At 37.0% G+C, this 14,133-nt stretch overlaps 2 protein-coding genes across 2 annotated transcripts in view; one reads left to right on the top strand and one right to left on the bottom strand.

The window, feature by feature from the left end:
- The window catches only part of PI4KA (phosphatidylinositol 4-kinase, catalytic, alpha), a 62,520-nt gene that overhangs the window by 18,066 nt on the left and 30,321 nt on the right, over positions 1-14,133 (top strand). The window contains 1 exon segment of the mRNA XM_009330750.1: positions 1,028-1,078. Within this exon segment, the coding sequence (XP_009329025.1) occupies positions 1,028-1,078 (51 nt within the window).
- On the bottom strand, positions 3,996-13,039 carry SERPIND1 (serpin peptidase inhibitor, clade D (heparin cofactor), member 1). Its single transcript, XM_009330749.1, has 5 exons — positions 12,993-13,039; positions 10,066-10,937; positions 6,009-6,282; positions 4,910-5,054; positions 3,996-4,500 (listed from the first exon to the last, which is right to left on the bottom strand). Exons 2-5 carry the CDS (start codon positions 10,919-10,921, stop codon positions 4,309-4,311), a joined length of 1,467 nt encoding a protein of 488 aa, XP_009329024.1. The 5' UTR covers positions 10,922-10,937; positions 12,993-13,039; the 3' UTR covers positions 3,996-4,308.

The raw sequence follows: 14,133 nt of genomic DNA, 5'->3' as shown, positions 1-14,133 counted from the left end.
CTAAAATGTGTTTTAGTTGGGTTGTGTCATTATTGTTTCATCTGAAGACTATTTGGCTTTGTTTCTCTCTCTCTCTTTTCTTCTTTTTTTTTTTTAAATTGTTTCCTTTTGGTTTATTCCACGTCATGCAAAGCTGTACCCTGTTAGCATGTCTGCCTTGCCTCCTCCCTGTGGGACCAGTGGTCTCTGTACTTGGTGTCTGTCTTGTAAGGAGGAAGCTGGAGAGTTCTCTCCCTCCCAAATCCAATGTGGAGGGATATGGGAGGTAGGGAAAGACTTTAGAGAGGAGATGTCTCTGAGCATGGTATCTGTGCTGTCACTGTTTGCCTTCTCAGAGAAGGCGAGAGACAACATGCTGTGTGCAGTCAATGTTTTCAGTTCTTAAACACTGTATTTGGCCAAGAACAAACACACGTGTAGAATGCAATTAAAAAAGTCTTAATAAGTCAAAGGAAATATGTATTTTCCTTATGCTTCTTATATTTCGATGGAAAAAGCTGCTCCCCGTGCTTAAATAAATTCTTGAAAATGGTGTCTTTTTACAGACTTGTTATTTTTGGCTTAATTTTGGTAGTAAAATGAGACTTTTAGTAAACATTTGACGCTTGTCTGTAGCCACCCATTTAGCGTGAGCATTTTTCTTGCAGTTGTTGGATGTCAGAGTAGACGTGGTATCAATGAATATTTCCCCCCCCTGCCCCTTTAGCTCAAGGTATAATATCTAAATTCCAAACATAGAAGACCCTGTGCTGGAAGGGGAAAAAAAAAATCCCTTCAGTCGTCTGTGAGGAGCCACCTGAAAAGCTTTGTTGAAAGACTCCAGGGTGTGCCCAGTCCTTGTGGATTTCTGGGGTGTTCTCTTGGCCACCTCGTGCACATCTATTTGCAAGATACAGAGTTGTAATTGGCAATGTATGTTTTCATTTGCATAGACAGTAGGAATGTTCGATGCTTGAAATATGTCTTGTAGCAGGTATTTTAGAAATGCTTTTGTAGATGTTTTGATAATTTCCTTTTTCTTTTCCAGGCCTCCAGTAGCGCAGGGAATCTGGGTGTGCTTATTCCTGTTATTGCTGTGGTGAGTATCCAATGGTGGGGTTGTTGCAAACAGAGTAATTTTTCTTATGTATATCAAATATCAGTGCTATTTCATGGTCAAATGGTTTGATTTAACAACTAGTGCAGAAGTAAGCATCCAAGAGAAATATAATAGTATTGTAAAATAATATTTCTTGCTCTAAGAGGGGGGAAACATTTCTTCAATAATGACATATCTCTTAAAATAATTAATCTTTTGTGATTCAGGGTTAGATTGTTGCTAGTCATGAATTCAAGAGATTGATGAGCTAAATAATACCCCAGGGGATATTTCTTTGAATAGTGTTTGGCGTGCAATGTAATAAACAGCACGCATCTGTGGCCTGAGGAGAAAAGTGAAAAACAAAAGTTAATAGAAACAGAGTTAAAAATGAATCCTAGTTTGGCAGCACAGTGAATTCTGCTTCTTAAAATAAAATAAAAAAAAAAAAATCATTGAGAAAAGGGGAGAGGAAGGGGAGGAAGTGTCCTGTGTCCTCTGAAACTAGAATTGGCTGTCATGCTGAAAGCATTTTAGGAAATGTGCAAGGACACTGATGTCCATTTCAGACTCATTTATTTTGATGTATGTCTGTTTTTGGTCTCAGATGACAAATTTTTCTGGGGGAAGATTTTTTTTTTTAACAAAGTATAACTACTAATTCAGCCAAAAATTGGTGTGCAGCCATTCTAGATCTCCAACAGAAAATTTGATACACTTGAGCTGGGTTTCCAAGTCAGCAGGACTAGTTGCCTAACTGCTGTAGCTTTTACAAAAAACATCAGGTCTAGAAGATCCATAGACAAACTTAAACTTACTGGAGGGCAAAAAGCATCATGTCACTTTCTCCCCTGCTGAAGTTGAATTCTTCTGTGGAACTTTTCCTGCCCAGCTAGTGGGACAAAAGGGGAAAATGTATTACATACTTGCAGTAGGCATGCCTACTTGTAACTTGCTCATACTGCACATCCATTAACAAGCAGAAAAAAATAATTCATTTCATACCCTGCCCTCACAAACCTCTTTACTGAAGCTTTTCAAAGAGAAGAGCCTAAAATTAGCACTGGTTAAAGATCAAAGAACTGTTCCTTCCCTTCCCGTCTCTTCCACCGGTTTCCAACATAAGCTCTTCCTGAATTCAGCAGTGATCACAAGGGCCAGATCCTAGCTTTACAGAAATGTGTTTATAAGTGTCTTGGATCTCTGCTATTCAACAGCTGCTCAGTTTTTGCATGAACTAGCCAGTCCTGTGTTGAGAGATATGTTCTAGTGGGTAGTATTTTTCCGCTGTCAGTAATGCCAACACTGATGTGAGTGAAAGCAGGATCATTCCTTGCATATTGAGAAAAGATTAGTGCTTGTTAGAGACTTAATGTAAAAGTTATGGACGTACTTTTCTGTTTTGAATTTTTATTGATGATATATTTGTTCTGAATAGCTGGTGATAACTGCATTTTTCTTAACCAATGTGACCTTTAAATAGAGTCAGGTAGTGCCAGAATCTGAAGCAAGAGTTAATGGTTACATTATGGCGGTTGAAGCAAATTCCCTTGAATACTTCCTGTTACTTAGGTCTCAAAAAAACATATTGTGGATGCTCCAGCTCATTTAATCACTAGTAAACTAATTAAATCTAGGGCATGAATATTTCATCTTTTGAATATGCTTTTCTTTTGGAATATGCTTTTCTTTTTGAATATAGATAAAACAATAAAATGCGTATGTGAATGTTAATGATTTCTGTTGTGAACCTTCAATACTGAAAATTGTCCCCCACATGGTGGGCTTACAAGTAAGCACAATGTGAGACAGGAATAGAGAGAAACATCTGAGCTTCCTATTCGATATCAGCTCTTCGTCATCCTTCATCATCTAATACTGATATTTCACTGGCTGTCATGTTAAAAAGCTTTGTGTATAGGACAAATAATTGTAGTAGATGCAAAATTACAAATGGCAGTTTGTAAAACCAAAATGAAATCAATAAGTTAAACTTAATATTGGAAAACACCTTTTTAAGAGAATTCCTAATCCTTAAAATAACTTGGTTTATAGCTTAATTTGCATATTTCTGCTAACATAAGACAAATTTATAATGTGAGTATATTTAGATGCATACAATATTTGATACTGCAAATAATGATAAAAATACGCTCACTGGATTGTGAGGCACATTTTTTTAAAAGGTATGATGCAAAGGTGAGTATGTTCATTGGCTTTAATAACTTGAATGGAAGGTGCAACTCTGTTCCTTGTACCGAGTAGGTAGTAATATGCTACAGAGAGCAGATAAATTTTCTCTTTTTCAAATGAGAAGCAGGCTTTGTACAGCATTCATGTTGTTACCAGAATGATTCAAAAAGTTTACAGTCTTAGTTTAAGAATTGAAAGGTTTTGTCCATTGAATGAAGTACGGAGAGTGTATTTGAGTTCTTGACAAACGTGATTGCTATAAATCACTCTCTTTTTGTAGAGAGGATTAGGTGATACTGAGCTGGTGAAAAAAGCATTTTGCTAGCTGCTTGACCTGTAAAAGGTATTCTAGGGATCTTTATATCTGGTTGGCCTAATTCTGATACCGCTTGTACTGATGAAGATCAGAGAACTGTATTGAAATGATACAAGTTAGGTTGGGGAAAAGTAGCAGATCCCTTAGTATTTCATTCCTCCAAGACATTTTTCTTTCCTCTTATTTGGTACAGTGGTCCATAAGGTTCATTGTGTGTATCAGTCTACTGAATGTTAAATGATGCAAGCAAAAGAAAGAATGTAGACACCTACTCTTTTTCAAGTTAGTTTATGTAAAATATCCAGGAGAGACCTAGGTTTCTAAGACTGGTCAGGTATTCAGGATTTCCTTATTCCTATTTATTATAAATAGGCATCCTAGCACACATTTAGAGCTAAACTTCAAGAATCCAGATAGTCTAAATGTTTTATTGATTACATTTTATACACTGAAGTAGAACACAAAGTATAAGTTACTTTGTGATTTATTTTTTTAATACACTTGTATTGATACATGGCACTAACCATTTTAAATTGCAGTCAAATTATCTACTGCTATGAGTCCATTCATGTGAAACTACCTGTAGATAATATATTTTCTGTTGATACCAGTGGCTTTTGTATTAGCTAATATGACAATAAAATTTCCTTTATGATACTGGTATATTAATGTGTAATTATACAGCCCATGTATAACAGCGAGTTGGAGGTCTTCTCTGCTTTTAAGACTTGGCTGGGTTGACAACTCTACCCATGAACAGAAGGCAACTGGTACGATGTTCATAGATCAGAAACAAAAAGGGACGGTCGACAATAAAGCGAATCTGAGTAGAAAGAGGCATGAACCCGACGTTGGTTATTGCTCCAGCCTCTGTGCCTTCCTCGTTCACAGTTATTGTGCCTTGATGATTGAACTGTTTAAACAAACAAAAAAGGAAAACAAACAAAAAAGGAATTGAGGATCTCCTAAGTATACTCAAATGATGAGCTCACAGCCTTACCCCCCCCCCGCCATGTCCTGCATGTGGCTCCCTTGTGGTAGTTCCTATGCAGCAGCAATCCTTTGGTTTTGGTTTGTGAATAAGCCTGTTCCTGACTGACCGCAACACTTTGTTAGTGCCTTTGACATCTGATTAAGCATGTTCCTCATTATATGAATAGACAAGGACATGCAGAGAAACCCACATCCCTTCTATGTCCTCCAGGAAAGATGAGGAAAAAATATTATTTTAGCTTACTGTGAATTATTTTTACTGTGTTGTCATGTTTTCAGGTGATATGGTTTAATCAGAAAGGAAATGGAAAGAGGAGAGGAGTAAATACCCTGTTAATAGTGACTTTCTCATCCGATATACCAGAGTAGTCGCCTTTTTCATTGAACAGTTCTTCTATTCCCATGGATCTCAGATAACCAATCAAGTTATAACTCTTCTCCAGCTTAAATTTAGGCAGAACCACTTCTCTTGTTCTAGTAAAAATAAAAACAAAAATGAAAAATCATTGAGGAGATACATATTTGCATGACTCCTTTGCTTTACATGTCTGTGTGGTTTGGCTTTTTTGCCGTCTTCAGCAAGCAGGACACAGAAATGTACAGGACTGTTTACCGTACTTTTACTTTCAAAACTTGGGCATCATTACTTTTAAGCTGTGTTTTAAAAAATTAATTCTCCTCCCAAAACTGTTAGTTTGTCAAGTTAATATTTCACTTAGGGTGTTTTACATTATTTATAGGTATAAGATACATGGCTTTGAGCAGTTCAGTACATGGCTGGATATGTTTGTAAAAAATGTTGAACTGTCAGATTTTCTGGACTACTAAATTGGACATCTGTCACTTATTGTATACAATAGAAACAGGTTAGCTTCCTGAATAGCACACCAAATCAGCCCTTTTTATCTTTTCATCAAGTCTGAAGACAGATACCACCTAGGCTGTCATCTTGCACAAGAGAGGCTATATAATTTTTTCTCTCCTGTAATTGTGATGTCCATTGTTGATTACTGAATGTGTGCCTTTACACAACAGATATGTTGAAATGCATAGTGCTGAAATGAACATGGGCTGCTTTCCATATGATCAAGATTATTCTGCACAAATAACCTGCTATTGCTCCTGTTTTTCCTCCTCATTGTAAACTTTATCAGTAAGAACTTTTTCTTTAAATCTGCAACATTAAATACTTAATAGAAAGAATTTTGGAACTCTATTAGAATTTCCTACCTCAATCATCCTTGATTTCTTGACGGCATTTAAATTTTGAGAGATCACTGGTCCTGATTTTTAATTCAATAAATCCATCTTTTGGGGGTTTTTGTTTAGGTTTAATGTTTTTAATCAAAATATCATATGTTATCTTCTTGTCAATCTCATCAAGAAAATACATTAAGACTTTAACAAGATGTACTTTTCAGCAGATACCTGTTTGTCATGCTCTTCTGCCATTTTTCCACCACTTGAGGTGTTATCTGCTTTTCTAGGGCTTTCATGCCAGAGAGTTTGTGTGGAAGTACAATCAGCATACTGATGTTCCCCACAAACGGGAGCTGGATCACACCGCAATCTAGCTCGGGGTCTGCAGCAGCTAGGAAGTTCCCTTTTGTCTGCATCATAGGAACCTTTATTGTTTGCTTCTCATTCAGTCGGAAACTTCTCTTCATTGTCATTTCCACTGGAAACTTATTCTCCCAAGTTCCTGTTAATACAATGCAGAAGATAGATAAACAAAAAACCCCAAGATCCTTGTTTAATAAAATATCCCCAGAATAACGGTTTACATTAAGTTTTAATTCATATGAATTGGGAATTACTGTAGGAGATTGTTGGTTTCAATTAAGCCTGACTAAGACGACAAATTTTAAAGTGAGTTTAAAATTCCTGGCTTTCTTTCTAACTTAACATTTGTCTGATTTGAATGTTCTGAATTACAAAAGCAGGTAAACACAAACTGGAAATTTGAAAGGGCTTGGTATGTACTATTTTTTTCTGCAAGGATCCTAGAAATTGCGAAGTTTAAACAGATGCAAAATATTTGACAGGGTTTGCACCTAGCGAAACAACTGACTCAGCTATATTTTTTGAGATCTGATACTTGAAACCAGACTGTTTCAGGCATTAGAAACACCAAGCTAAGTAATGGCTGTTTTCATTTTGCATAACAGATAGTATGCTGAAGGCATTATGTTGACTTAGTCCATTCAAGCCAGTTAACTTTCTGTGTTAAGACATCCTGAAAAGTTTGGGTGTTGACTGCTTAATTCTATGACCCGGTTTGATGTGATTTCAGCACACCTACATGAGCCTGTCATCTGACAGGTTTATGCCCAAAGAATACAATTCAACCTATTTTGCAGCTCAGACAGCTTTGCCATCAGGGTTTGAATCTTTGTATGTGAAGATTCTTTGGGTACCCCAAATATTTATTGCCTGTGTAAAAGAAGGTGCTTTTCTGAAGTGATGTTCCTATTGATCTCTTTTCAGAACCGAAGCTCTGGAAAAAACATGAATTTTTTTCTTAATGGGCAAAGTTAGAGTTTTATAGTGGAAATAGGGTTACTGGTATCTCCTGTTAAAACTCTGGATTTTAGGTCACTGTTGGCAAGCAAGTACAGGGCAACTATGGCTGTGACTGTGTGGAGACACTACAAATTTAACCTTAATCAGTAACCTTTTTTTAAAAGGTTGCAAGTGATTCTGAGATCCTCAGTGTGACTTTGTCAGGTTGACTGTGAAGTAACAAAAAAACCCTTCAGTCCAACTTTCATTCTAATAGTTTCTTCATGTGTTGGGCTGATGGGGAGCACTTTGAGAAGTGATCAGACTGTGGTTAATATTCTGAAGGGAATGGGCTATAAAATGAATTACGGTATTCCCAAACAAATGGTCTCACTTCTCAGGAAAAAACATCATCTGGCTGTTCTTCAGGGAGCAGAATTCACAGGTGTAGGACTCTAGCTAGCTAAAGGCACGAAGCTGCTGTGAGTCAGGGGAGCTTCAGCAGCACTGTTGTCACCTGAGGAATGGGAGACATTTATCAGCTCTTCCTAGTAAAAGAGAGGAGCTGGAGAACTTTTTTCTTTAATTCAGTTTTGCAGATGTGTTTGTCTTGGGGTAAAATACTGTTTTCCAGCAGGAGGCATGTGGTCTTCTGGGGTCAGCTGAAACCAGTTGGCACTTTACTGACTTTTGTGACTTCCTGTTTTGAATCTTCCCACCAAGGTGTCTTTTGGATCCATCTGTGGTGGCAGATGTTGTCTCCACTGATTGACTTCTCTTGCATTTGTGACTAGAATCTCATAGAAACGATTTTGGATCTGTCAAAATGTGTTAGTTATCAAAAGCTGCCATGATCTACCATGGCTAAAATAACCAGCTCCTACTTGATAGGAAGCTCATAAATGATTGTTCAGACCTCTGCAGAATGGAGGGTAGATCTCAGTTAGACTGGACACCTATACAAGATAAAACTTGCTTCTTACCGACGTGAATAGTTTCCAATAGTTTCTTGATGGTATTTAATATAAAAGGAGCTTGAGACTTCATGGTGTTTGGCAAGTATCTCATTACTCAGTATCACTTGCACTGAGCATCTCTGTGTACCTGATGTGTACTCATAGGTTTCTTAGCTCTGAGGGCTTAACAGAGCTTGTCTGCAATGATACAGTGTAAATATTGTAAATGGAAAGATGTGGACAAAAATTAGCATGTGTGGAAGACTAGTGGGGAAACTAGGAAACCGAGGAGCAGAACTTGCTTTTAAAAAGTTCACTTCCACTTGAAATAATACTACCAGGAGACTGTCACTATAAGATGAAAGAATGGGAGACAGCAGTATAGAATGGATCTTTTTGGGTTTGAGGGTTAGAAATTACTGCCTTCAGCAGACAGCACCAAGGCAATCTGGACTAACAGGACTCCATGGGGAGAAGAAAAAGCCAAAAGTTTTTTTAGTCTTGCTGACTCAAGAAATCCAATACTAAAGCTATTTAATTTTTGGTGGTGTTTTTGTTATTTTGAGATAGCACAAGTATTTAAAAACTTCAGAGTAAAACAAAAATGTATTTTAAATTTGACCAAATTGTGAAAAAAAGTCTGTTTCACTCTGCATAATCCTTTTCTTAGGATGGTCTGATGGACAGTAAAGCCATGGATTTAATATGATATGGTCCTCAGAGATGCACTTAAGGGTACAAATAAGTCCCTTTTGGATGGTACTTCAGAATAGGGATCTGTCAAATCATTATTTGGATCTTATGCTAATGAGCGCTTCAGATATTTTAAAGAGACGTGGCATTATTCAGGGAAGTAATGCCTTGCAAGTGAGTGGGAAAAGGTACGTTTCATAAATTTACAGGAATGGTGTTCCTGTAAGTTCCTATGATCAAACGCTGAGAAGGCAGGTGTAAGAGAGCCCTTTAGCATTTGTTTCCTGGAATCAGGGACATAATTGGAAAAAAGAAACTCCATTATAAGTTATGGAAAGGAGTATGTTGTACTTCCAAACATTGTTATCCTTTTGTGCTAATCTGTCTTTTCTTACCAGTGTTTTAAGTCACCTTCCATCTAGTTTTCATCTTAGTCAGTAACAGATCTTTTTTTCCTTAGTTCCTCTTTCATTGGCACCTCCCACCTTTTGCTCATTTAATACCGTTTTGAAAGTTTGTTGAAAAATTACAAAACTTTCAACTTGAGGCAGATAACCAATGTTGAAAATCTCACCACAGATTCTTAGTTTAAATGTAAAGAAATTGAAAATAAGGATTTATAATAATATATTGTATAGTCTTTATTTCAAGCCTCTTTAACTGTTCAGCCTATAGTGAAACGTGTAGGAGCCCATATCAGCAGACAGTTCATGCTGAAATATTCCATGTGAATGTGTTCATTTTTAGTTTTAGAAGAATGCTTGTTTTGCTTCTTCTCTTCAGTCCCCTGTGTAGGCTTGTTGACAAGGATCATGCTCTGATCATATAAAAAGCAGATACTTTAAGCTGAACTTCTTTATAGTCATTCCTGTAAATCCTGAATACTTCAGAATTGTTAAGTGTTTTAACTGAAATAAGCCTGTACCATTTCAGTGAAGCCAATAACTTGAAGCAGGACTCAATGTGACTAATAACTTGCACATGAAGTAATACCTCATCATCTAAGACTCCTACACAGCTCGTGCTTTCTGAGGCTGTTCTGCCTTCATATGTTGTTTTTTTGTCTCACTTTTAGACTATAAGATTTTAGATGTAAATAAGCATTTGCTGTATTTGTACAATACCCACTAACTTCAAGGCATGACTGGAACATCAGTGTGCTACAGAAACATGCAAAAAATGGGCTAATAATAGAGATTCTTCTAATGAGGGAGTCGGTAGGCTTTTTTGAACTGTAGACTGGATTTAAGTTCAGTCTGGGGTTTCTAATGAAGTATGCAGTGAATTGCAAACTGAGAAAATCCATTGCTAAGATTGAAATAACAGATTCTTACCTTTAAAGTAAAGACAGTTAAGAATCATCATCAGTGTTGTAGGGTTTACATTCACAAGAGCTTCCTTTATTAATCCTTTGGTCAGCTTCAAGATGCGTTCATTTGTTTTAGTTATGAAGTTAGGATCCGAAAAATCAGCTGGTTGGGCATCAGCAAAGTAGTATGTTTTCATATTGTTTCTGAAATCATTCAGAATAGAAAAGTCCTTCTGAATATAAACATCATTGACAGACCTCAGCGTATAACCAAAATTGCGCCTGAATAGCCGATGAGTGAGTTTGCGGAAGAGATTATGAACAGTCATGAGCTCATATTTGGTGCTGGCATTAATGAAGTCTTGAAAGCCAATAACAGATAACACTTCCTGATGAGTCTGACCCTTCAGACCCAGAGAAATCATAGCCATTGCAGTGGAAATGCCAACAGGAGCCATGAGGATATTATCTGAAGAGTTGGCTTTGTCTGCCACACTGCGGTAAAGGTTGAAGCCAAAGTTTGCATTGAGGATATTGAGGCGCTGGATTCTAGTTTTGCCTTGGAATAGTTCAAGAATATTTCCTTGCTGAATTTCAGAAACCATGTATGGGCCAGCATCAATAATGTCACTGTAATCATCTTCACCCAGTATCTTGTCGAGATCTAGATAGTCCTCTTCCTCCTCCTCTTCAGGAATCAAGTCATTAGTGATAGTGTTTTCTCTGTGGAACTCGGGTGGTAAGTTTGGCATATCATAGGTCCCATTTTCATGTGGCTGTGCATCTTTAAGGCTTTCAAAATGCTCAGTGAAGTCCTTGACTCCACAAAATGTGGAGGTTATGATGAGAGCAAAGGCAAGCAAATGAAATAGGAACTTCATTCTGACAGGTCAAAACCTGGAAGACAACATAACACAGTTGAGAGAGCATAGGGTAATTGAATCTTAGTTATCTGTTCCCTAATTTTAGGTCCACTCTGAATTCTGTCACAGCAGAAGGTCTATAGTTATTCGACAGCATTTTTTTTAGCGGAACAGAGCTCGATTAAATGGATGAATCTGTTCTACTGGTAATCAGTTTTGCTTACATCATGCCTCCAGCCTGCCAAAGAATTGGTTGACCTCCTCCCATAGAAGTCATAATTATTGGCATATTTCAGCAGTAACAAACTCATTACCTAAAATATGTGGGACTCTTTATTTCTAAACCTTAAAATGTGTACTAACTGTGTTACTAGTGTATGCTAAAAATACGACGTGAAGATAAGTTTGAAGATTTGAGCTTGGCAGGAGGAGGGACTAGGCATCCACTGCAGGAGCATACCAGAAGGCTGAGATGTACTGAAGAATTTGAAAAACAGACATCCTGTAGCTACAGCAAAAGTGGGAGTTTTTATGGGAGTATTTTTAGAAGAACAAGGCTGAAATTTGATGGAATAAAGGAGATCTAGGGATGTAGCAACAAACTTGGAGAAAGACATGTATTTGCACTAAATACATTCATCCCACGTTAGTGGGACTGCACTGTGGGAAGCATTAGACATAAATATATGTCCTGGCCTGCTCACGGTCTTACTCAGGTGTGTTACTACACGTCTGTGCATACTTTTTGCAGCTGTGTATACTCATCTGCTGCTTCTGTGAAGGATTGGCTTGATTCTGCTTTTTGTTTAGTTACGTTTTGTTTTGGTTTACTTTTGTGTGGCACTGCACAACATGAGCTCTCCGTTTTCTTCATGATGTGAAGTCTCTGTAAGTTCCTATTCAGAACTTTGTTTCTCTAGTCTTAGTGTTATCCTGATGCTGGATTTCTAACCTCACTTCTTTTGTGTGAGGATATATTTAAGTAGAACCTGCATTTTTCTAAAGGGGAACTTAATCTCTTCATCTACTGAGTACTGGACTGTTGCATTTTTTCAATTATTTTTAAAATCAAGAACTATCTTAGATATTTATTGTTTGAAGAGAATCCATCAGCCTTACTCAGCTGTAAAACATTGTACCAAGAAGTGGGTCTGAGAGACTTTTCACCATAATATTGGGTTGCAGTAATTACAGTGATCTTAAAAAGATATGAAAAAGTGTAATTCCTTCCTGTGACAGTCAAAGAAAGACCAGAATGTAGGTGTTCAATAACTCTGTATCAACTGAAACTGTGAAATGGGTGTCTGAATGCCAGGGTCTTGGATTTTGCTCAGGCTTCTTTAGAAAGTTACTTGATGACTTTATAAAGTCAATTTCTGTTGATAGTACTTTTTTGAGTAAAATGGCAAATACTTACAATTTAATCTAGGACAAAACACTGAATACAGTTAAAACAAAAATCTTACTAATATGTTGATTTAAATGTTTTTTAAATTAGCAAACAGTCCAAAGAGCTGTTCTGTGGAAGTAAAATATATAGGTATACATACCTGCACATCTGTGAATAAAACCAGTGCTTGAAGGAAAATATTTTCAAACATGTTGTAGCAGGACTGAAGTAACTGAACTAACAGTTTAAGTTTCAAAACTCTCCCCCCAAACTAATTAGCCTGAAATCCTGAAACCATTTAAGGTGATTACCCCATATAAAAAATGAATTGTTTTGCAACGATGAAGGATCCATAGAAAATGCTTTTTAAATGGTTTTACACTGACTGAAGGACTCGAGTCAGTCTTTTTTTTTTATTGTTTCTTCATAAATTCATGACTTTTTTTTCCCCGCCCCCAGAAGTCAGGCCCTTACGGCTGAGATACTCTGTCCAGTAACCATTGATAAATGTTTTCTGCTTTTGGCATAGAAGAAGTTGCTGTCTCTAGTTCCCAACTTTACATCTCGTCTTCACCAAAGTTCAGTTATTGCTTAGCTGCACTTACATAGGCAAAACATTCTCCCACTCTACAATATAATATTTAGGTACGTCTTTGGTCAGATGTACCTAAAAGAACAGAAGATGTAAATGAAGCTTACCTTTAAGGCACTGTACGGAAGGGATGTGTTGAATAGCTCAAGTAAGGGGAATGGCAGGGTTTAAATCTGAACTTTGACGCTAGTTTTTTGTGTATCTCCCAAAGTAAACATTCTCTAAATCAAACACTGCTAAACTTACTTCGTCAGCCAAAATCCCTCCCTTGCCTAGTGATCTCTGCTGAATTGTATGTTGTTTGTTGAACTACTTTTATGGCTTTGCAGGTACTTGTTCGCTTTTGAGGAAGATCTTTGAGCAAAAATTGGTGTGTATGTAAAGTTTCAAAGTCAAGCATGCACATAAACTTGACTGCTAATGACTAGTAAAAGCCATGTCGCTGCTGTTTTGTGCTGAAATGGGGGGGATCTTACTGCAGATGTGGTTGAGGCCTCTGTGGTTGTGATGGTCAGGCTTCTTCAGTCAGTGTCATATTGGTGCAAACATTTGTGTTGCACAAGCAACTTTTTAACATAGTACCATTCACTAGCTTAAACTGAGATTAATTTTACTATAATACAGGGATTTCTTTCTTCATTTTTTTTTTGTATGAACAATCTGCCTCATGATTTACAAATATATCCAAAGTTGGCTTTATATAAGGTTTCACTGAAATACTGCTGGCTTTCATATCTCAAGGGAATTATTGTACAGTTAGAGCAAACTCCTTCCAGCTAGATTAGAATCTAACACTTTCTTAAGAAAGTTTACAGTAATAATATAGTCATGTTGAATAAAGCTCGCAGTTTAATGGGCCATTTCTTTCACTTCTTAAACACTGCCTGTGCTTCTAACACTTTTAAGGATAACACACTATGAACTTTGTTATATAAATTTATCTAACATCGCATATCATGTTGGCTGGGAGTATAAACTGTGCTCCTCCAGTGGTAGCAGCTGTTTGTGCAAAAAGTATCAGAGAATTTTAATAAATGTGTTGAAAATAATGCTTTTTTACTTGCTTGTTTAGATAGTAAATTCTCCAGAACTGATGTCATTGTGTGCGTGGGTGCAAACAATGAAAGATCCCCAATTGGTGCCTCAATGTATTTCCACAAAGCCAATAAACAACAGCAACCAGAAGTATGTTTGACTCATATTTATTTGGTTTTGAGTTCCGTTGCACTGAAGCAAAGCTGCATGGCA

Source organism: Pygoscelis adeliae, unplaced genomic scaffold (assembly GCF_000699105.1).
Source record: "Pygoscelis adeliae isolate BGI_AS28 unplaced genomic scaffold, ASM69910v1 Scaffold358, whole genome shotgun sequence".
Classification (NCBI taxonomy): domain Eukaryota; kingdom Metazoa; phylum Chordata; class Aves; order Sphenisciformes; family Spheniscidae; genus Pygoscelis; species Pygoscelis adeliae.
This window is presented reverse-complemented; position numbering and strand designations above follow the sequence as displayed.